A 25,334-nucleotide genomic window follows, 5' to 3' on the forward strand; every position below is an offset into this window, starting at 1 on the left:
GAGCAACTCTACTGTACAAAGGGCTAAATTACTTAAAATGTGGTTGTGAGCAGGTGGCCTTCCATAAAAGATCCTTAAAGGGGTTGTTCACCTTTGATTAAACTTTTAGTAAGATGTAAAGAATGATATTCTGAAAAAACTTGCAAATGGTTTTCATTTCTTATTATTTGGAGTTTTTGCAATGCAAAATCATGCAATGATTTGAATAAGAGACTGGAATATGAATAGGAGAGGTCTGAATAGAAAGATGAGTAATAAAAAGTAGCAATAACAATACATATGTAGCCTTACAGAGCATTTGTTTTTAGATGGGGTCAGTGACTTCCATTTGAAAGCTGCAAAGAGTCAGAAGATTAAGGCAAAAAGTTTAAAAATGATAAAAAAAATAAAATAATGAAGACCAATTGAATTTTTTTTTAAATTGGGCATTCTACAACGTACCAAAAATTAACTGAAAGGTGAACAACCTCTTTAAAGGGACAGTTCACCATTATATTTAGTATGTTATAGATTGGCGAATTTTTAGCATCATCTTCTTCTTCAACTGGTCTCCATTTTTTAATAGTTTTTTTCTTATTTGCCATCTTCTACCTCTTTTCAGTTTTCAAATGGGGATCAATGTCCCTAATCACCTTACAGCCACTGGAAATGATGGAGGTTACAACATGTAGCTGGCAACTTTCCTTTTTTCATTATTATTTATAGAGGAGCAGCGGTCGGGGCAATGTTGTACCTCCCATCATTCCCAGTGGCCGAATACAGTTATGGAACGATTATTCTATTATTTGGGACCTTTGGGTTTTCCGGATAAGGGATCTTTCTGTAATTTGGATCTTCATACCTTAAGTCTACTAGAAAATCATGTAAACATTAAATAAACACAATAGGTTGGTTTTGCTTCCAATAAGGATTAATTAATATCTTAGTTTGGATCAAGTACAAGCTACTGTTTTATTATTACAGGGAAAAAAGAAAATCATTAAAAAAAAAAAGTGAATAATTTGGATAAAATGGAGTCTATGGGAGAAAAGATGTCTTGATAACGGGTTTCCGTATAATGCATCCCATAATTGTACTCAAATTGATTCGAGTTTTAGAGCGCAAACAAGCGAAAAAAAACAGAAAAATCATGAAGGCTAAAAACATCTTAAAATGGTTCAAGAAACCTCTCCCTTTGACTTCTACATTAACCTCGACAGGTATTTTGGGATTCAGGCTTTTTGCAGCTTCGGGCATAATACATCTTTAAAAATACTAGTTTTTTTTTATCCTGATAAATTCGAGTATTTGATGAAAATACTCTTGAAAAACTCAAAAAGTTGATGAATGGGGGGGTGGGGGAATATGAGTCAAAGCAAATGTTCATTAGATATTTATTAAACATCTTTAATGGTTTTTAAGTCACGTGTTAATAGAAATGCTGTTGAAAAAGTGTATCGGCCTGGCTGTTTATATTCTTCGTCCTTCTGGCTCTGACTACTGAAAAAATGTAGCAGAAGCCAATTGATTTAACAAACCTGGAGAAGAACGACCAACGATGTTGTTGAGTCAGAACCAGCACATAGATAAGGATAAACAACAGCAATTGCATTTACAAATAATTTTAAAGCAGTTGAGAATTTTAAATGAATGTATATTGGGAAGTTGCAAAGTTAGACGTGCAAATAACAGTTTTGTGGTGGGGTTCCCCTGACCCTTACTCAGCAGAAAACTGCACCGGCCCAGGGTTATTCCAGCGAGCACCACGGATCGATCATCTTCCTTCTTCTTCGGTTTTCAAATTTCCCGGGGCAGACTCAGGCGCAGTAGAATGAAATAAACGGCTTTTCGTTAAAATTCAGCTTTTCACTCCACTTCCTTTCGAGAAGAAAGAAGAAGCTGGAAGACAATTGCTCCCTGGTGCTCGCTGGAATAACCCCAGGCCGGTGCAGTTTTCTGCTGATAGGAGCACGGGGTGTCCGGTAAGTAAATATAATCACTTGAAGGTGTAACTTTTGGCATAATTTGCCATTCGTTCTCTTTTAAGTCATATGTGCAACATGTAGTGTTTGTATTTTCCCCAATGACTATTTGCAGTGTTTTAGAACAAGCAGCAGCTCCAGATCAGATAAAAGAGGTTTTAGCAAGGGATTTCTAGACTCAACAAGCATTTTCCAAAACACTTGCAGCAAAAGATAATAACAATAAAAAAAACAAAAAACATTCCCAGTTGTAGTTTTCATATGAGGATTATTTCCCTTAGAACAAAATCCAACCACTTTCACTTCATAGATATAAAAGAAAAGAAAAAAAAAACAGAATTGATCCCAGCACTCACTAATTATTCATACAAAGTGAAGAAGCGCAGCATTAGGAGAGAGGTACCCGGAGTACCCTTGGTTATATTCACTGGGGCATCTGTTGCAAAATCCCAAATCTGATATTGATACAGGTATGGGATCGGTTATCCAGAAACCCATTATCCAGAAAGCTCTGAATTTTGCACAAGCTGTCTCCTATAGATTCCATATTATCCAAATAAGCCACATTTTTTAAAATGATTACCTTTTTCTCTGTAGTAATAAAACAGTATCTTGTACTTGATCCAAACTAAGATATAATTAATCCTTATTGGAAGCAACACCCGCCTATTAGGTTTATTTAACGTTCAAATGATTTTCTAGTAGACTTTAGGTAGGAAGATCCAAATTACAGAAGGATCTGTTACCCAGAAAACCCCAGGTCCCGAGTATTCGGGATAACAGATCCTATACCTGTACAAATAAATAGGCAATTAAGGCCCAATAAAGCTGAATATTTCCAAATTGCCCACGCAGCTGACTTTGTATAGAGGGATATTAGTACCCGATGGTCCACAGGATCTTCAGATATTTGGGTTCAGAGTCCCCCTGTGTGGTCATACATTTGATCATAAAATGACAGAATCTATATATTTTTTTTTTATTTGTGGTTCTTAAGTTACTTAGCGTTTAATTCAGAAGCTCTCCAGTTTGCAATGTCAGCAATCTGGTTGCTAGGGACCACAGTACTTTAGCAACCATGCTTTGACTTGAATAAGAGACTGGAATATGAATAGAAGAGGCCTGAATCTAAAGATGGCAATATGAATAAATGTGTAGCCTTACAGGGCATTTGTTTTTAGATGGGGTCAGAGACTCCCATTTGCAAGCTGGTAAGGGTCAGAATAAAAAGGCAAATAATTAAAAAAAAACTATAAAAAATAAAGAAGACCAATTGTAAAGTTGCTTACAATTGGCCATTCTAGAACATACTAAGACTTAACATAAAGGTGAATCACCCCTTTAACAGATGCCCAAGATATTAAATAAGTAGATACCATGTGCCTTTACTGTAAGTTGCCCCAGGCTAGGCCTCCCCCTTTCTGAAGCTTCAGACCACCTTAAGGGTTAGTTCACACGAGGAGATTCGGGGATATTTTGTCGCCTGTCGACTAATCGCCTCGTCTTATGAGCGACAATCTGCCCGAACTGCCTCAGCGTGTTTTCCCATAGGCTATAATGAAAAGTCACCTGCACTAATGCACACGTGGCGATTGTCAATCAGAAGGCGATTAGTCGACAAAATCTCCCCAAATCTCCTCATGTGGCCTAACCCTAAAGCACTAGTCCGATAGCTGAGCAAGGTAATAGTCTATGGCATGTGATTATACGGTTACATTCCTAAAATAGTAAGTAAATTCTTATAAAAATGATGAGATGTTTCCCGTTGTCACATCAGGAAACAGGTCTTAATGGTAACTTCCTACTAACAGACACAGACAGCAGCCGTGATTGGGAGAAGAACTGAAGCAAAGAGAAGGCCAGGACCCCAATGTGGTGGAGGTTCAGGGCCAGTGGATGTAAATAAACATGTCCCAGGCTTAAATAAGCAGCCACCATGTATTTTTGGCTGACAGACACACTTTTTAACCATAAGCCTTTCTCCTCTGACTCTTTCCTGCTTTCAATTGGGAGTCACTGACTATTGCTCTGTGAGGCTACAATTGTATTATTGTCATTGCTACTTTACATTACTTATTTTTCTATGTGGGCTCTCCTCTATTCATATCAGTCTCTCTCTCTTTCAAACCACTGCCTGGTTGCTAGGCTACATTGAACCCTAGCAACCAGATAGCTGCTGAAATTCCAACCAGAGAGCTGTGGAACAAAAAGTTAATTATTTCAAAAACCACAAATAATAAAAAATGAAAACCAAATGCAAATTGTCTCAGAATACCACTCTCTACATCATACTAAAAGGAAAGAAGGGAGGGAAGGAAGGAGGAAAGAAGGGAGGGAAGGAAGGGTAGAAATAAGGAGGGAGGGAAGGAAGGAGGAAGGAAGGAGGGTGGGAAGAAGAGAGGGTAGAAGGAAGGAAAGGAGAAAGAAAGAAGGAGGGAAGGGAGGGAAGAAAGGAAGGATGAAGGGAGGGAATCCCTGTCACATGGTAACAAGGTATATCCAACTCCAGGTATATCCATTCCGATAATCTATCATTTACCCAAAGTCCATAAAGATACATGTCCCCCTGTAGGGAGAACCATAATATCAGGCATAGGGTCTTTAGGAGAACCCCTGGCACAGTTAGTTGATACTTACTTGCAACCACTAGTTTTCCGTTTACGCAGTTATATTAGAGATAGCCAACATATCTTAGAACAACTATCTACAATTACTTGGAAGGAAAGTTTCATATGGACCTCTTTAGATGTTGTATCATTATACACCCGTATCTCCCATAAAGTTGGTCTTGAGGCGATTAAATATCATCTCATAAATTATAGTACCTATTCATTGAATTTACAAACTTTTCTACTTGACGCAATAGAGTATCTCTTAACACATAACTACTTTTTGTACAAAAACAAGTACTACTTACAGCAACGTGGCACAGCGATGGGGGCGAAATTTGCCCCCTCATGGGGTTGATGGGAAGAAGAGTATGTTTATAATATGGATAATCCGTTTGTGTTTTTTGGCCATTATATCGATGACCTAGTTGTTATTTGGCAAGGTACACATGTAGAATTCGTACAGTTTGTGGAATATGCGAATAGTAATGAAATAGGTCTCACGTTTACAACCTTTTTCCAATAGAGAATCTATCAACTTCCTTTATTTAACTCTATACCATGATAATGGGCAAATTGTGTCCACTATATATAGAAAACCGAATTCAGGAAACTCTTTGCTGCAGGCAACCTCTTGCCACCCAAAACACGTTATTAAGGCAGTACCAATAGGGCAATTCATGAGATTGCGGAGATTATGTACTAATCCACAGGAATTTGTATCTCAGTCAGAAATACAACAACAGAGATTTCGCGCTAGAGGGTATTCAGAAATCCACCTAGATCGTGCTTTCAGCCAGGCCCTTCATTTCCATCCTAGTGTGAAACGTGATAGGACATGTCCAAGGACAGAAAATAACACACTGGTAAAAAATTACCACACAACAAGTCCGAATAAATAATCCAGTTCACTTTATCACAGAATTTAGTCCACAATATAACAGTACAGGTATGGGACCTGTTATCCAGAATGCTCGGGACCTGGGGTTTTCCGGATAACGGATCTTTCCGTAATTTAGGTCTTCATGCCTTAAGTGTACTAAAAATTAATTTAAACATTAAATAGACCCAATAGGCTGGTTTTGCTTCCAATAAGGATTAATTATATCTTAGTTGGGATCAAATACAAGGTACTGTTTTATTATTACAGAGAAAAAGGAAATCATTTTTAAAAATTTGGATTATTTGGATAAAATGGAGTCTATAGGAGACAGCCATACCGTAATTCAGAGCTTTCTGGATATCAGGTTTCCGGATAAGGGATCCTATACCTGTATTAAAAAAATCTTTGAAAAAAATGTAAGCATACTAAGAACAGACCCAGCCCTTGATCCGGTGTTAGATACAGGTTACAAAACAGTTACTCGTCGCACACGCACAATAGACAATCAACTTGCCCCCAGTTTAGTTCAAGTACCCACTACCAACACTAGTTGGCGAAACACTAAGGGAATGTATAAATGTATAAATGCGCAAGTTACTAAAACGAAATCATTCAGGTCCAGTGTTACTGGACGTGAATACACCATCAAGTGGTACATAAATTGCAACACCTCATTCGTAGTTTATCTTCCAGAATGTAAGGTTTGCAGTATTCAATATGTAGGTCAAATCTCCCGTCCGTTGAAAAATCGTATCAGAGAGCATATCCTGGACATAAAGAAGGGACATCAAGATTCTCAAATAGCTTTTCAAGAATGCAATGGAGGAGACATTACTAAATTGTCTGTTTTGGGTATAGATAGAGTGTTTAAAGGACCAGTAACATCAAAAAAATTTTTTTAAAAATTCGTTAGTATACAACGAAAAAAACACACCAAGACGAATTAAACTTTAAATAGCAAAGCCTTTATTAAGAAATAACTTACTGAAATTCCACTTCCGCTCCTCTTCAGAATCGGCGACACGGCGACCATCCATTCTACGGCGTTTGATTTCTCCTCCCTTGCTGTTTCTCCTCCATGACAGCTGTTCTCTGACCCGATCTCCTTCTCTTCTTCATCCTCCGTCCTCCCAGGTGTCCAACAGCAGCAGTAGGAAGGCGATGTGGGTAGCCTCCCAAATGTCTCTACAAAAGGTGCAGTAGGGTAGAGGAGTGCAGACACGAGCGTGCAGCCTGCGGGGGAGCCGAGCTGAACCGGTACTTATACATCCGCGGAGTCCTGCGCCATGGAAACGCTGTGTATCTAGAGCCCAGCAGCAGCGGTATGGGGGTCGCCTTCCTAGGATCTCCATGGACGTGCAGCTTGTGGGGAAGCCGAGGCAGAACCCCTGCCTATACTTCCTGTGCTGCCAACTCCGGCCGGGCAAAAGGGCCAATGCAACTTTAGGAGTCCGACCACAGCTCCTATCTCCGCTTACCGACACCTCCGTTCACGCCCACGGCCGCTTTGAAATTAAATGAGCGGCGGCTTCATTATTTGTGACCTCTTCCCCTGACCCGTGTTTGTCCATTTGTGTGTCACGACCCCGTTTTGTTTCACTGATCGCTCTGCCATTCATTCGGGTTGCGGATCTGTAAGGAATAAATGAGCCCAGCCGACCCCAGCGAGTGGTTTATATGCAGGGGGTCGGGTTAAACAGTCCCCGCTTACAATAACCTTTAATGATCAATAAACAATTCGCACGATTGTTAAACGGGCAGCAGCTGTCCATGAATGGGATCAGATGGGCGAGATGAATGGCAGAGCGATCAGTGAAACAAAACGGGGTCGTGACACACAAATGGACAAACACGGGTCAGGGGAAGAGGTCACAAATAATGAAGCCGCCGCTCATTTAATTTCAAAGCGGCCGTGGGCGTGAACGGAGGTGTCGGTAAGCGGAGATAGGAGCTGTGGTCGGACTCCTAAAGTTGCATTGGCCCTTTTGCCCGGCCGGAGTTGGCAGCGCAGGAAGTATAGGCAGGGGTTCTGCCTCGGCTTCCCCACAAGCTGCACGTCCATGGAGATCCTAGGAAGGCGACCCCCATACCGCTGCTGCTGGGCTCTAGATACACAGCGTTTCCATGGCGCAGAACTCAGAGGATGTATAAGTACCGGTTCAGCTCGGCTCCCCCGCAGGCTGCACGCTCGTGTCTGCACTCCTCTACCCTACTGCACCTTTTGTAGAGACATTTGGGAGGCTACCCACATCGCCTTCCTACTGCTGCTGTTGGACACCTGGGAGGACGGAGGATGAAGAAGAGAAGGAGATCGGGTCAGAGAACAGCTGTCATGGAAGAGAAACAGCAAGGGAGGAGAAATCAAATGTCGTAGAATGGATGGTCGCCGTTTCTGAAGAGGAGCGGAAGTGGAATTTCAGTAAGTTATTTCTTAATAAAGGCTTTGCTATTTAAAGTTTAATTCGTCTTGGTGTGTTTTTTTCGTTGTATACTAACAAATTTTTTAAAAATTTTTTTTGATGTTACTGGTCCTTTAAGGGAAAACGGGGGGGGGGGGAGGAGATATTTTACCAAAGTTACTCCGTTTAGAAACGAAATGGATTTTCTTTTTACAGAGCAGGAAAACCTTCTGGGTTGAATAGTGACTTTGATGTGACGAGCTTTTTCTAAGTAACCAATGGCTCTCCTTAAGTTATCTACTGACGTAAAATACACATACCTTATCTAACCTATATTTGGCTATTTATTTAGGATTCAGATTAACATATTCTTATCTCTGGGTTGTCTAATAAAGGCCTGCTAATTACTACATGATCATTTGCCACTGTAGCTGTATAAAGTCCGTTAGTTGTCAAATTTGGGGTTAACCCCCCCTTCCTTTTTTTCCCCCTTTTTTTCGTTTCATTATTATTTTGTATAAAATTGTGGCTTGGTTTGTTTGAGGTGTAATTTATACTCAGTATTTATTGTGTTACCTTTTGGCACATTGACTTGCACAGATATATTTGTAACAATTAGCACTTTAACCAATCGGTGGATTTTTATTAATAGTATAAAATGGTAACATGTGACAGTTGTTTTGTGATTGGCTACAGCCCCTTTCTAACCTGTGTATAGGGGTGTGTCATTCAGCCTATGAGTAAGTGCCCCAGTAGACACGAAACGTGTTAGGTCCGGTCTCCTATGTCCTGATACATTTTTAATTTTTTTAACTGATTGACTTATTATTGCTGGAGGTACTCACATCTCTCTTTTGAAATATCCAACTCCAACACTTATATTATATGGGTTTCTCATTGTCTTTCCATATCTTCTACTTTCACTAAAGATTCCATTGTACCAAGAATGTCCCTGGAGGCGCCACACAGAGCATCAGATTGGGGCTACTAATGGAAGTGACCAGACGCATTTACTTTCACTATTGCCCCTCAGTGTATTACCCTAGAGGCACTAACAGCCCACCCTGGGCTTGGCCATTCATCCTCCTCATGTGCCAGTGCCCCACGCAAGTTAATTGCCCCGCAGTACAGACATGTATCTCTGGTGTATTAAGCAGGCCCGGATTTGCGGCAAGGCCGCATAGGCCCGGGCCTAGGGCGGCAAAAAAATAGGGGCGGCATGCCGCCCAGCCGCATTATGGGGACGCGTGCGTCCCCATTCACTTACAGCAGCTGCGTCTGCGTTTTTTCGCCGGCGCGCTGGGAAAGTGAGGTGAGCGCTAGGACCGTGCGGCCGCCTGGTCGGACCGCGCGGCCTAGGGGCGCGCCTCAGTGAAATCCGGCGCTGGTATTAAGTACAGTATTTATGGGAGGGGGGTTGTTGGACGGAGCTCACAGGACTTGTTGTTCATTCAGCTATTGTGTAAATAAGTGAAATATAATGGAAGTGTACAGTGAGGCTGGGGAAGGGTATGGAGGGGCAGCACAGGGTAATAATGAAAGCTCTACATGGGCATTTCTGCTCTCCTGTCTGGGGTAAAACTAAGGCTGTCGCTGGGGGTCATTTATCAACACTAGGCAAATTTCCCCATGGGCAGTAACCCATGGCAACCAATCAGATTGTTTTATTCATTATTCTACTTGCAGCTGGCTTTAAAAAGCAAATCACTGACTGGTTGCTATGGGAAACTGCCCAGTGTTGATAAATGAGCCCCCGTGTCTTTAATCCAAGAAGCTACAGGACTGGGCACAATTACAGGGGATTTCCTTGGAGCCAGGGGCAGTAATGGACCAGCAGAGACACTAAATACCCACATGGGAGCAGAGGGGCTTTAGTACATCCCACTGAGCCACTGAATGTGTGAGTGACAAGATGTTGTGCAGCAGCTCAGCCAATAAAGGTCTCTCTCTGTAGCACAAGGAAAGTGAGAGATGTAGTTGTACAGCCAGTGTCTCACCTGGATCCGCTCCAAGTAAGAGGCCGGCACGTATCCCGTCTCTCCGCTGCTGCAGCGACTCGCCAGCCACCAGTGCAGGTTGGACCTCTCCAGGATCAGGAAACTCTCGCCGGCTCCGAACTGCAGCGAATTGGCCTCCGGGGAGCGGAAAGCGTACAGAGCTCGGTACATGGCGCCGGCGAGCTCCTCCTCGGTCCCTTCTGCCGCAACGCAACTGCCTCACTGGACCGAACCGGGCCAACCTCAACTAAAGCGCGTGCACGCTTAAAGGTCGGTCACGTGAACCCCAAAAGCGCCCGCGCATTCTGTGGGAGAGACCAGACACACTCCCCCACAGGCCCCGCCCCACTCACCCACAGGCCCCGCCTACTCCCCGTTGAAGTCACGTGAACTACAAGCGCGGCTTTTTTTTCAACAAAACTTTATTGTTCGTGGAACACAAATTCACACCACAGTCTGAGACGTACAGCAGAATTATCCATTCCCCTCACAGTAGCGCAAAACCGGCGTATTAATGCGCGGACAGCGCCGCCCAGTGTCCATTGCGCTACGTTACTCACGTGGCTGAGGCGAAAGAAGGACGTTTTGGGATTAATCACTTGAAACAACTGAACGTGCGTGAATATATAATCACACAAATGGGTTATTAACGCCTGTCCTGATTCCCAACCGTTTTATATACTAAACAAAAGCGTTTGATAAACAACCGGTATGAGGAGGCAAAAGTAGAACTTACATCAGCCCCCCCAAAAATACACAGATCGGGAATACTTCATTCGTTCGTCCTAAAGCGAAATAAATATTAGTCTGCGAAAAACAACGCGTCCCTGGGTGGGCTTGAACCACCAACCTTTCGGTTAACAGCCGAACGCGCTAACCGATTGCGCCACAGAGACGGTGCACATCAGCTTGTAAAAATGTCCTATTCGAATTCAATGTGCAGCGTGTGTTCTCTTCAGATCCCTCCGCCGGGGCCGCTGCACTAAGGCACATTGTTTCCCAGTCAGATCCCCCGCTAGGCGGTATCACATTAACCAGAACAGTCTTACGTCATAATAGAATACTAGAATACGTTGTTCATGGTGTTACAGCAGCTGCCGAAATAGCTCAGTTGGGAGAGCGTTAGACTGAAGATCTAAAGGTCCCTGGTTCGATCCCGGGTTTCGGCAAAGAGCTGGGGTTCAGTTTTTTTTTCTCATCTGTTTTAAGGTTTGATATTTCCACCAAAAGTGCAACTGACGTGTTATCTATCCCTGCTGATGACTGAACAATTATACGTGTGTTTTTTTATTTAAAGGGGAAATACGCAGTTTTTAGACAAGGGTCTGCATTCACATTATTTTTCCTGTGCTTGGACAGTTGACAAACTAGTTATTTTAGCCACAACTTGTTTGTAGCCGTGTGTTCTCAAGTGTAGATACGGTTCCTTGTCATGAAACAGAGCATATGTAAAATGCTTAACTAAATGGTAGAGTCAGTGCTTAAAGGGATGGCTCATCTTTAAGTTAAAGGACCAGTAACATACAAATAATTTAAAAAAAAATTACTTTGTACTTATCGGAAAAAAACACCAAGACACTTTTAGGGTCAGTCCACACGAGCAGATTCGGGGAGATTAGTCACCCCAGCGACAAACCGCCTATTCTTCAGGGGCGACAATCTCACCCCGAAATATCTTCCCCCGCCCTCCGCCGGCTAAAATGAAAATCACCTGCTCCTCTTCAGAAATGGCGACAAGGCGACGATCCATCGTGCGGCGCTTGATTTCTCCTCCCTGCCTTCTATAGGAGATAACCAGGGAGGAGAAATCGAACGCCACACTATGGATCGTCGCCCTGTCGCCGTTTCTGAAGAGGAGCGCAAGCGGAGAATTGGTAAGACATTTCTTAATAAAGACTTAGCGAATTTAAACTTAAATGTGTCTTGGTGTTTTATTTTGTTATATAGAAACACATCTTTTTATGTTACTGGTCTTTTAACTTTTAGTATGTATTAGTACAATGGCTAATTCTAAGCAGCTTTTTTTAGTTTTTGAATTGTTTGCTGCCTTCTTCTTCTGACTCTTTCCAGCTTTCAAATGGGGGTCACTGACTCCATCTAAAAACAAATCTAAAAACAAATGCTCTGTAAGGCTACACAGAGCCATCAGGGGCACAACTGTTCCGGGCCCAGTGCTTTAAAGGAACAGTTCAGTATAAAAATAAAAACTGGGTAAATAGACAGGCTGTGCAAAATAAAAAATATTTCTAATACAGTTAGTTAGGCAAAAATGTAATATATAAAGGCTGGAGTGACTGGATGTGTAACAAAATAGCCAGAACACTACTTCCTGCTTTTCAGCTCTCTAACTCCGAGTTAGTCAGTGACTATAAGGAGGGCCACATGGGTCATAATTGTTCAGTGAGTTTGCAATTGATCCTCAGCTCAGTTTCAAAAGCAACAGATATGACCCATGTGCCCCCCCAAGTCACTGATTGGTTACTGCCTGGTAACCAATCAGTGGAAGCCAAGAGAGCTGCAAGGCAGGAAGTAGTGTTCTGTTCCATACCTTTCAACATTTTGGAAATAAAAAGAGGTACAAAAATATTTGGTTTTGGCCACACCCATTTTGTGGCCACACCCCCTAATTACCATGTTCATTTTACAGAATTTGGCAGGTTATGAAAGTTTGAACATATTTCTGTGTTTTTTTTCAGTTATTACAGTTTTGCTAATGAAGGTGAATTGCCCTTTAAGCTGTGAGTCTAACTTTTCCCAAGGGACCTGTTATCTTATATTGTTCCAATTACTTATTTGCTTATCTCAAAATTGTTACAAAAGTATCTTAGTTGCACCTGGTGGCTGTTCCGGGCTCTCGGCCAAAAGCCAATAAAGTTAGAAACTTTTGTTTCTTTGTCTGGTTGTTCAGTGCAGAGAAAGTCTAAAGAGCCGAAAGCCACCGATTGGAGCCGAGAGCTGACCACCAGTGATTTTTTAACTTGTAGGGAGGCCTGACCTCCAATGTTTTTTTTTTAAAAAACTTTACTTTTAGAGGGGCCCTGACCACCAATTTTTATTTTTAACTTGTAGGGGGGGCCTGACCTCCAATGTTTTTTCAAAACTTTTATGGGGTCCCTGGCTCCAATTTATTTTTATTTATAGGGGGCCTTTACCGTCAATGATTTTTTTTTTAACTTGTCAGGTGGCCCTGACCACCAATGGCTTTTTATAACTCTTGTGTGTTTGTTTACTGTTTATGGCGCTGATGTCTGTGTGGCCTTTTTACTATGGTGGGGAGTGGGGGGAATCCATGGTGGGGCTTGGGGGGCCAGGCTCGGGCGCTCAGAGACCAGGGGGGCCCAGAATTTTTTGTATGGGTCCCATGATTTCTGATTGTTACTGCTAATTTTTCATTACTTGTCTTTCTATTCAGTCCCTCTCCTATTCGTATTCCAGTCTCTTATACAAATCAGTGCATGGTTGCTAGGTGAAATTGGACCCTAGCAACCAGATTGCTGAAATTGCAAACTGGAGAGCTGCTGAATAAAAAGCTAAATAACTCAAAAAGCACAAATAGTAAAAAATGAAAAACAATTGGAAATTGTCTCAGAATATCCCTCTCTACGTCATACTAAAAGTTGATTTAAAGGTGACCAAACCCTTTAATAATAATCACAAATAATAACAAATAGTGAATAGCCGTGAGACTCCCATGGGCCTTATTGCCAGGCCTTATTTACTAAAAGAGTGCTCCTTTATGTGCAGAGCAGCTTCCGTTAGATCAGAAGGGACCATCAGCAAAACTTTGCACTTGATCTTATTGATGCTGGTGGGGGGTACCTACAATATGATTCCCGTATTGGCAAGGGATGGTATTATTAGCACTGATTATCAGAGTGGGCCAGGAGTCACAATATAAAGGGACCAGGGACTGATTCAAATGGCTCTGTGTTCTTTTGCCCAGAATAAGTTGAAGACTGTGTTTATGAGCAAAAGGAATAACACTGAGGGCGTTAGATTGTAATACCAGTAGTGCCCACTAGATGGTGATATGTCTATAGAAATGATGGTTCAGACACAGAATTGTGATAATAACACTGTTACAATTGAAGTTACATTCCTAGTAGAGGCTGATCTGGAGTTTGTGTGTGTGTGTGACTTTAAGCAGATACCTGTGTCCCCCCTCCCCCACCCCCTGCATAAAACAGTAATCTGTAATACATTGCAGAGTTATTCATTTCCCAGTTATAGGCCAGAGCCAATGGATTTCTAACTTCAAACTGCAGGGAAAATCAACTACACATTGTATATCACAAGAGATATGAGCTATTGTATGTAGATAGATAGATAGATAGATAGATAGATAGATAGATAGATAGATAAATGATAGATAGATAGATAGATAGATAGATAGATAGATAGATAGGTAGGTAGATGATAGATAGATAGATAGATAGATAGATAGATAGATAGATAGATAGATGATAGATAGATAGATAGATAGATAGATAGATAGATAGGTAGATGATAGATAGATAGATAGATAGATAGATGATAGATAGATAGATAGATAGATAGATAGATAGATAGATAGATAGGTAGATGATAGATAGATAGATAGATAGATGATAGATAGATAGATAGATAGATAGATAGATAGATAGATAGATGATAGATAGATAGATAGATAGATAGATAGATGATAGATAGATAGATAGATAGATAGATGATAGATAGATAGATAGATGATAGATAGATAGATAGATAGATAGATAGATAGATAGATAGATAGATGATAGATGATAGATAGATGATAGATAGATAGATGATAGATTGAGACCTGGGTGATGTATTTTATGTCATGTGACTTTATATGGGAAGCCATTGAGGTCAAGTTCTCTGGAGGGCCCCAGTCCAACACTGATCCAACCACACTGTGGTCACGTTCCTACAGGGAGGGTAGTGGATAAAGTGTGCTAAGCTTGGGGCCCTTTATCAACGTGCATCATGTGCTTTGGGTAATCCTTCCGGCATATTAGATTTCCTTACATTATTTCCTGCAACCTCCCAGGAATCCCCTTGTTCTGTGGGCAAAGCTGATGGACATGTATTTAGCTGGATTCCTATACCTATTTACATCTCACTGCCTTTGCTCTTGTACTGAGAGTGTATCATTGGGAATGTTGTTCTTGGCTCATGGATGGATTCCGTTAGTCACACACCAAGGGTTAAACAGCTTGTGCCACAGTTTTGATCTTTAAGCTCTAATTCCTCTCCCCTGAGCTTATTAGCAGCTGTCCCGGCCTCGACTGTAAACATGTTGCTCCTTTCCACGGGACCCATCTTTCACTAGCCCTGGCACACAGGACAAAGGGTGAAAAATAACATCTCCTTGCCCTTGAATGGTGGAATTTTCCTGGCAAGACACAAAGTGTGGATTGTTTCTGTCTCCAAGGGGACGGCATAGGTTCTTCTTATCAGTGCCATCGTCTCCTGACAACCTTTATGTGTCCTTCTCCAAGCTTTGCTTCACTGGCAAGTAAATGACATAAGAGAAAATTTAGGTTAACCCATTGGGAGCACGGAAAGTTCTATCCCACCACCCACTCACCAATACCTTCTGCCTTGTGACATGGAGAAAAGCTTTCCTATAGAAACCAATAGAGCAGGAGAAGTTGCTCAGCAGATCATGAAGTAGGAAGGGCTGGGGGTCCATTCTTTGAGATTGTGGCCAATTTGATGACTGCATCCTAATCTCAGGTCGTAATCTCTTAACACAACACAAATATAATTAGGAGCAGTCATTAGGATTAACAATAAAACAATGATTATTATATGGACGCTGATACATTTATCTGCAATGTCAGATACCTGAGACTTTCTAGGCCTTTTTGATTCAGGCTTCTCAGGTATCGGAAAACAACGGCAACAGATATTTTAGTGTTAATAAAGGCACTTTTGCAGCAGAACCTCTGCGCTGTTTTGTATCGACACCTATCTCTTTTGAGCAACAGATATTTGAGACCTTCTAGACCGTTTAAATATCCTGGATCCAAAATGTCTAGAAGATCTCAAATATAAAAAAGTATCCAGTGAACACTCTTATTCTTATACTCCTGGTTTACTCATCCCACATGAAAACCCCAATTATCGCTGCCTGTCCACTATTTGTCCTCTATCAGTCCTTGCATCTTACTGAAACTTTAACAGGATACTGTCATGGGGAGAAAAAAAAATTCAAAACACATCAGTTAATAGTGCTGCTCCAGCAGAATTGTGCACACATTTTTTTATAGTTAATTTTTAAATCTGACACGGGGCTAGACATATTGTCAGTTTTCCAGCTGCCCCCAGTCATGTGACTTGTGCTCTGATAAACTTTAGTCACTCTTTACTGCTGTACTGCAAGTCGGAGTGATATCACCCCCTCCCTTTCCCCCAGCAGCCTAACAACAGAACAATGGGAAGGTAACCAGATAGCAGCTCCCTAACACAAGATAACAGCTCACTGGTAGATCTAAGAATAGCACTCAATAGTAATTTCCAGGTCCCACAGCAACACATTCAGTTACATTGAGTAGGAGAAACAACAGCCTGTCAGAAAGCAGTTCCACCCTAAAGTGCTGGCTCTTTCTGAAAGCACAGGACCAGGCAACATGACCTGAGATGCACCTACACACCAATATTACAACTAAAAAAAATACACTTGCTGGTTCAGGAATTAAATTTTATATTGTAGAGTGAATCATTTGCAGTGTAAATAGTGCCATTTAGAAATAAAAACAACATCATAAAAATCATGACATAATCCCTCTAAGGAGAAGTTCTGAATGCAGACATATCACCAACATACCCAGAATGCACTATTGATTCCTTACTCCTTGTGTCATTTCCTTTACCCCCTTTGATCCGGTTCTGCCCAAACTTCTTCATCTTCTCTTCACCATTCTTACTCCAGCACTAAGCCACCATTTCAGTTCTCCTCACTCATTATCCTTGCCACTTTAATCATGTTGCTCTAAAAGCCATAAATAATTGTATTTGAGATCTTCTAGACATTTTGGACCAAGGGCATCTAAACAGTTTAGAAGGTTCCAAATATCTGTTGCCGTTGTTGAACCCATTAGCTTCAAGGGAACTGAGCAACCCTTGAAACCTTAACCTTGCCTGGAAGATCTGTTATCACTTAGATACCCAATCTTGTCAACAAGGCTTTTCCACTGCTTACTCCTCCACTGAGAATATACCAACCATTGTTCCACCCTCTACTCCTTGCTTATTTCCTTGGCCTCTGCTGTCATTGGACCATCATCTTCTTCTTAGACTCAGCATCCAAAAAACATCCACATAAAACAGGGACAAGTCTTTCCAATGCCACTAGTAAAAGGCAACAAAGTCCCAGAAGGGACCTACTGAACTTGGGGGTGGGATAATTAGTATTCTGATGGACTAAGGAGGAATCAGACCGTGGTCCAACCTTTAAATGGAGTGTTTCTCAATGGAAATGGGCAGGAACAGTTTAGCAACTTCAAGTGCAATCAGCACGTTTTACCCACAATGCAGCCTTCCCATGATTCAAGCATAATTGAGGTCACCAAGAGGAAATACACCTGATGTAGTTATGGCTGATTCTTCAAAGTTGACACACAATGTTCAGTGTGAACTTTTTTTGAAGAAACTGCGATGCAGAGTGCCCATGTTCCTGCAAGTACCTAAATAAATGTGTTTGTAACTGACCCCTTTTGTCTTTGAGCAGTCCTATTTTATAGTGTTCAGTGACCCTCAATACCCCTGAGCAGCCTGCACTGTGTCTCTTTGCTGACTTACTCCTTGAAACCTAGTCATACCCACCATACTGGGCCCCTCAGTAAAATCTCTTAAAGAGGTGGTTCAACTTTAATTAATTTTAGTATGTTACAGAATGGCAATTCCAAGCCACTTTTCAATTATTTATTTATAGAGTTTCACCCTCTGTCCTAGGGGCGGCCGAAACAGGAATCCGGCCCTGCATATTCCAGTCTCTTATTCAAATCAACGCATGGTTCCTGGGGAAATTTGGACCCTATCAACCTGTTTGCTGAAACTGCAAACTGGAGAGCTGCCGAATAAAAAGCTAAATAATGTAAAAACCACAAATAAAAAAAAAAATCAGAACCTATTGCAAATTGTCTCAGAATATCACTCTCTACATCATATAATTTAAAGGTGAACAACCCCTTAATGGGCATTTTAAACATCAAGAAGACCTATTTCACTCATATAGACTAATAATTGGACATGAGTCAGGCCCTGTGTAGTCTGCTTCCCCTATCATTGCACCTCCGGGTCCCTAGTGAAAGTGTTTGAGATCTCAGGTTGTAAATACACTTTATGTTGGAGCAGGGGATCAGCTTCCCCTAATAAGGAAAAACTCTACTGACCTTTAACAAGAGATTTACCCACAATAAAGCCCCCAGCACCTGACATCCCAATCCCTCACAAAGAGTTAGGCCCCACTGCAGAGGGTGATGACAATCCTGTAGTTTATGGCTCCAAGTTCCAGGCTCAGCCCTTAGAACAGAACTTTCTTTTTAAAAACAAGACCATATGGTAGTTTGTTCCCAATGTAAATACAGGACCCATCATGGTGACAGGATACAAACAAGGAGCCAAACTGTCTCTGGAATCCCGGCCCTGCTTAGTCTCCTTTGTTATACACTGACGCACGTCTCTGACAGGCTGCTTCATTATTCATAGGGGAGCCTGTGTCAACAGGAGCCAGAGTAGCAACTTACCAGCAGTACAGGTACATAGCAAGTGCCACCCTAGTGCCCACCTCTACACACAGAGCTCCATCATCAATATTGTTTATTTCTTATAGGGATTTAACATGCAGAAGACTGGGTCAAATCATTTCCCTTGGTTGTCCTTGCTCCCCAGCGTCACTAAGGGTTGGTTAACTTAGGACTTGATTTTGGACTCCTGTACTGAGGCCTACCTCTAGAGTCGGATTGGAGCATTAAGAGCCTAACAGGGCTGCAAAACAAAAGGCCCTCCTGGCAGTCCTCGGGGGTCCCCTCCAAACCTCCAAAGCCAAACCAATCACAGCGCAATGGCAGTTCTTTATGGAACAACCAGAGGAGCAGGTCTGGGCCGGCAGGGGCACTCCGGGTTTTTTACCCGATATCCCGCCAGCCCAGTCCGACCCTGCCTACCTCCACCTCAGCCCTTTGGCAGATCCACCGCCTCCTGTGTAGGAGTCCAGATTGAGTCACACTATTAAAGATGAATGGTTTTAAAAGGAGAACCATCACTTCAGCAAAAAATACTAAGGAAACTACCTTGCTATCTATCCCATCTATCACAGCATGATTGCTATGTTTGCAATGGGAAAAAAAATATGGTTGGTTTAGAAAGCACACACATAAACCATTTGAGTCTCCAAAAATATATTAAAAAAAGAACAATTTATTAAAAAGATGTATTAGGCTAACAGTATAGTTTGGGTGCATGTGTGTAGCTGTGACAGTTCCCCTTTAAAAAAACCTTCCCCCTAAGAAAGAAACAGATCTGTTTACATGTAATTAGCCTGGAGGAAGGTTCTGCTGGTCTCAGGTCTCACGGCCAAAGAGAAATAATGATATTAGGTTCACACAGACTTCGCGGAATAATAGTCGTACGTGACTCTAGTAACACGTAGGGGGGTAATGGGCAGGCTGCTTATACTTGTGTTACTGGGCATTCATTATATACTAGGTGCACCCAGCACTGTATTTCCTATATACACACCCCACACGTGCCTAGGGCTGCAGCTTGGTGGGGGCCCTCAAGTGCCTATATATACAACAATATATTTTAAATAATATTTGGAGGAGCGGATGGGGATGGGGGTAGCTCTCTACAATTCAATTGGATTAGAGAGGAGGTAGGACTGCCTAGGGCTGCTCCCAATATACATCCACTGCTGGGTGCTGCTGGGTGAAGTTTGTCCTTTAAAGACAAGGGCTCAGAACACTCAGCATCTGTTAATGTCTTACCTGTTATAGGAGCCCGAGGAGCAGTCAATTCATCTCCTGCCAGGAGCATTAACTGTGCTCATTGTTCTGTAATTATAGCAATAGAGATATTTATAAACGGCTATAATTATATAATCTCCCATATAAATACTGAGACTGTCACACCAGTTATGTGCAGATGGATTAGCATGTTAATTAGTACATATTTCAAGCATTATACTTCATGCCTGGTACAGGCAGTGTTGACAAGGCCAACATTATATTGACTGAGGTAGGGTGACAGTCAGGCAGGCATAGAAATAAATAGTCCTGTCTGTAATAGTCATGTGGCCAGAAGCTATTATCTCTACCACTACTATAGGCACCATCTCTCATTTTTATACCTGCTATCCCACAGTCACACTCCCTTTCCAGAGACTATTATCCCACTGTTACTATAGGCACCATCTCTCCCTACTATACCTGCTATCCCACAGTCACACTCCCTTCCCAGAGACTATTATCCACTGTTACTATAGGCACCATCTCTCCCTACTATACCTGCTATCCCATAGAGACTATTATCCCACTGTTACTATAGGCACCATCTCTCCCTACTATACCTGCTATCCCACAGTCACACTCCCTTCCCAGAGACTATTATCCACTGTTACTATAGGCACCATCTCTCCCTACTATACCTGCTATCCCACAGTCACACTCCCTTCCCAGAGACTATTATCCACTGTTACTATAGGCACCATCTCTCCCTACTATACCTGTTATCCCACAGCCACACTCCCTTCCCAGAGACTATTATCCACTGTTACTATAGGCACCATCTCTCCCTACTATACCTGCTATCCCATAGAGACTATTATCCGACTGTTACTATAGGCACCATCTCTCCCTACTATACCTGCTATCCCACAGTCACACTCCCTTCCCAGAGACTATTATCCACTGTTACTATAGGCACCATCTCTCCCTACTATACCTGTTATCCCACAGCCACACTCCCTTCCCAGAGACTATTATCCACTGTTACTATAGGCACCATCTCTCCCTACTATACCTGCTATCCCACAGTCACACTCCCTTCCCAGAGACTATTATCCCACTGTTACTATAGACACCATCTCTCCCTACTATACCTGCTATCCCACAGTCACACTCCCTTCCCAGAGACTATTATCCACTGTTACTATAGGCACCATCTCTCCCTACTATACCTGCTATCCCACAGCCACACTCCCTTCCCAGAGACTATTATCCACTGTTACTATAGCACCATCTCTCCCTACTATACCTGCTATCCCACAGTCACACTCCCTTCCCAGAGACTATTATCCCACTGTTACTATAGACACCATCTCTTCCTACTATACCTGCTATCCCACAGTCACACTCCCTTCCCAGAGACTATTATCCCACTGTTACTATAGGCACCATCTCTCCCTACTATACCTGCTATCCCACAGTCACACTCCCTTCCCAGAGACTATTATCCCACTGTTACTATAGGCACCATCTCTCCCTACTATACCTGCTATCCCACAGTCACACTCCCTTCCCAGAGACTATTATCCACTGTTACTATAGGCACAATTTCTCCCTACTATACCTGCTATCCCACAGCTACAGTCCTTTCCGAGAGACTATTATCCCACTGTTACTATAGGCACCATCTCTCCCTACTATACCTGCTATCCCACAGTCACACTCCCTTCCCAGAGACTATTATCCCACTGTTACTATAGGCACCATTTCTCCCTACTATACCTGCTATCCCACAGTCACACTCCCTTCCCAGAGACTATTATCCACTGTTACTATAGGCACCATCTCTCCCTACTATACCTGCTATCCCACAGTCACACTCCCTTCCCAGAGACTATTATCCACTGTTACTATAGGCACCATCTCTCCCTATTCTACTATACCTGCTATCCTACAGCTACAGATGCTTTCCCAGAGACTAATATCCCACTGTTACTATAGGCACCATCTCTCCCTAAATCTGTTATCCCAAAGCTACAGTCCCTTCCTCATACTACTAAGTTAAAATGGCCCTCGACTAAATGGGGCCCACTGGGTGGCAGGCTTTACTAACTTAGTAACATGGGACTTTGACTGAAAAATATCCTCACCCACAAGGAATAATAACACAATTAGAAGTTACTATACTTTTAATATTTTACTTTTAATATAATATATAAAATAGCACACTTAGAAGTTACTAGGTTCTTCAGCAAATCATTTTAGGACATGCCCTTTACAGATGATGAATCCATTATATCTATCCATGTATAACAATGTGACTTATACAGTTGTGGAACACTGTTGACCCAGCTTGATTTCGGTGTTTCTGCACATCATTGCTGTGAATCATTGCCGTGTTATGTTAACAGAAAGGAAAATAATTCTTGCTTAGTGTTAGGCTATAAACACTCTTATAAATGCTCAGTACTTTGCCTGAGAACTGCAGAGATCTGAAGGTTGAAATGAAGGTGATTGGATCGAAACACAAACACAGCCCTGCACTTGACTGTGTACTTTACTCTCTGCCCAGGGAAAAGATATGTCTCAGCAAAATCAGAACTTGATTCAACTGGAAAAGCAGACAAACAACAGAGGGTGGAATGGAGACCTCCTCAGAATGGGCTGGGGTCATTCCCAGGCAGGTCAGTGGCACTCACTGAAGGCCGTCCTGCTCATTCCAGGCATGGCCTGCTATGAATATGGTCTGGGTCACTTACAGGCAGGTCATTGTCACTCAATGAAGGCTGTCCTACTCATGCCAGGCAAGTCCTACTATGGACATGGACTGGGACACACTAACAGGTCATCCTTATGAAGTTACCCCCCAAAACTTTAAGGCACAGGTGGTCACATTAAAGGGGTAAGCTCCCCAACTGCAACAATATAGTGTCTGTGCAGCTCTCTTAAATCTATATTCACACTTGCAGGCAGGACATTTTCACTTATCGAAGACTGCCCTACTAATGCCAAACATGTCCTACTATGGACATGGACTGGGACACTTACAGGCAGGTCATTGTCACTTAATGAAGGCCACCCTACTCATTCCAGGCATGTCCTACTATGGATAAGGCCTTGGGTCACTTACTGGCAGCTCATTGTCACTCAATGAAGGCTGTCCTACACATGCCAGGCATGTCCTACTGTGATCATGCTCTGGGTCACATACAGACAGGTCATTGTTACTCACCATGGACTGCCCTATGCATACCAGGCATGTCCTACTATGGGCATGGACTGGGTCACTTACAGGAAGGTCATTGTCACTCAAGTCAGTTTGCCCTGTTCATCCCAGACAGGTCCTTCTTCAGTAATGGCCCTAGGTTACTCACAGGCAGGTCATTATCACCTAAAACCAGAATTAGGGAGAAACACCAGAATCACTTGCTCTTGGTGCAACGATTTTGAAAATAGTGGGGTGTATTTTTTCCCCAAATCCAATTATAAATCAATAACAGTGCCACACACCTTCATAGAATGTATTGTATTGCTGCATGCGTAGCCTTGGAAAATGTTCTCCTGTTGTACCACATGCTTCTTCACCATCCTGGACACACCTACTTCGATAACATTTTTGACCAAGTTCTGATTGGCTGAAGGTGGTCAGCACAGCAGCAAATTACTTGAACAGCTCATCTTTGTCGCTCCTCATATCTGGTCTGCCAGAGGGGTAATTGGGCTGTAGGCAAACTAGGGTATAGATTAACACCCATGCATTGGTCAAAACACCTTTGTCTTCTACTGGTGGCATTGGCTGCAGGCTGCCCCACTCATTCTAAACATGTCCTTCATGTCCATGGGCTGGGCTCTACAGCCTGCAACACCCTATCCACAAAATGAAAAAAAAGTATCTGAGAAATGTTAATTTTGCACATTCTGAATATTAATTTTAAGCATAATTCCCAAAAGTTCATAATTAATACGGTTTTTTTCATTTTCATCCATTATACATTTCTGGTCTAATTATCAGTATTCATTCTTGAACAGACTTGAAAAATAATTACATTTCCCCCGCAGTAATTGGAACCTGCAGAGCTGCCTTCAAAGTATTAACAAAAATAATGCAGGCTTCATTCCTTTTTACTATTGCTCAGTCTCATGAGCTAAAGTGTTCAGCTGCTGAAGGACTTGTTATTCATCTGGTGGGCATTTGGTAGCCCCATTATAATTAATGTACTAGCTAAGGTACATGGTGTTGACTTCCCAATCAACGCTGTGTCTTTTAGCTAGTACATTAATGATGGGGCTATCTTTAAAGTAACAGAATAATTGAATGCAATGTCATTGGTGAAATAGGTAGACATGCACTGCCCAATATATAGGAAACTTTTAAGAGCTACATGTTAGTGCTAAATGTCCACAGGCATCCAAATCTCTTTAAACAGAAGCTATTGTGAAAATAACTTCATCTACAGGGACATAATTCCTTCTGGTTTCCACCAGGCTGATGCCAGAGGGAGGAAGTGCTTTAGTAGAATGATTTCTGTGGCATATGATGATGGGTAGGGAGGCCAGAAAGTTATGTGACAAGCAGGTGACGTGGGGCGAGGGCCCAGACTAGAGGCAGGCAAACAGAAGAGGTACATGCCTAGTAGCCCACTAAAACCTAGTTCCTGTCCTGATAGAGTTGGTGAAAGACGACGTTCTATTTTCCTGTGGAACAGGCTAAACAGAATTATTTCTTTTGCTGGGAGTCACAATGTTGTCCTATGCTTGGATCACTGTGTAATTTTATGCTGGGAGTCACAGTGCTGTTCTGTGCTAGGGGATTACAATTGTATTTCATGTTGGGGTATGTTGGAAGTCACAGCTCTTTTGTGCTGGGGTTTCTTTGGACACAGGTTGATTTTATGCTGTGGTATGTGTCAAATTGTTCATTTCATAGGGATCACAGTGTTGTTTTATACTGGCTGGAAGTCGCAATCAGGGCTGGACTGGGCTGGCGGGATACCGGGAAAAAACCTGGTGGGCCCCGCTGACCAAGACCTGCTCCCTGCCTTGGGCACTACATCCATACCTCTGCAACAAGATAAAATAAGGTACGTGTGGGGGAAAACAGATGGGGGGGGTGCAGTTGGGGGGGCAGAGGGGGGTTTCCGGTTGGGCAGGGGGCTCAGAGTTGAAGGGAAGCTCCGGCTGGTGCGGGGGGGGGTGTGTGAGCCCCAGTTGGCTTCGGACCCCCCTAGTCTGATACTGTTCACAGTGATAGTCAAAGGGGCGTAATTACTAAAAAAAAGCCCACACTTCTGACTTTTTTTAACACTTTACTTCCAGTGTGGCATATTGTTCAAATAGCCTCTGTGCTCCTTTTTGTGGAGGAAGGTGCACAGGCACATAGGCGTACCCCAATACCTTGCACGTCATTCAAAATGCAAATTCAAAATGCACATTCTAGCTGGGAAAAGAATGGCTTATAATATAAATATATAAGTAAAAATATAGTGTTAATAAGTTTGACAATATAATTATCAAGCCCTTTGTTTTCACTGC

General features: G+C 42.3%; 1 protein-coding gene and 2 non-coding genes across 7 annotated transcripts in view; 1 reads left to right on the top strand and 2 right to left on the bottom strand.

Annotated features, from left to right (window-relative positions):
- The window catches only part of nckipsd.L (NCK interacting protein with SH3 domain L homeolog), an 83,308-nt gene extending 73,127 nt beyond the window's left edge, over positions 1–10,181 (bottom strand). For 2 of the 5 annotated variants that reach the window (XM_041589353.1, XM_041589354.1), the window contains exon 1: positions 9,850–10,181. In XM_041589353.1, coding sequence (XP_041445287.1) covers positions 9,850–10,020 — 171 coding nt within the window. In that variant the 5' untranslated portion in view covers positions 10,021–10,181. 5 annotated transcript variants of the gene reach the window in all.
- Positions 10,182–10,671: 490 nt separating this feature from the next.
- trnan-guu lies at positions 10,672–10,745 on the bottom strand. Its single transcript has one exon. It is a non-coding gene; the product is annotated as a tRNA-Asn (tRNA).
- Positions 10,746–10,945: 200 nt separating this feature from the next.
- trnaf-gaa lies at positions 10,946–11,018 on the top strand. The gene has a single exon. It is a non-coding gene; the product is annotated as a tRNA-Phe (tRNA).
- Positions 11,019–25,334: the final 14,316 nt, after the last annotated feature.

This window comes from Xenopus laevis, chromosome 4L (assembly GCF_017654675.1).
Source record: "Xenopus laevis strain J_2021 chromosome 4L, Xenopus_laevis_v10.1, whole genome shotgun sequence".
In the NCBI taxonomy this organism is placed as follows: Eukaryota; Metazoa; Chordata; class Amphibia; order Anura; family Pipidae; genus Xenopus; species Xenopus laevis.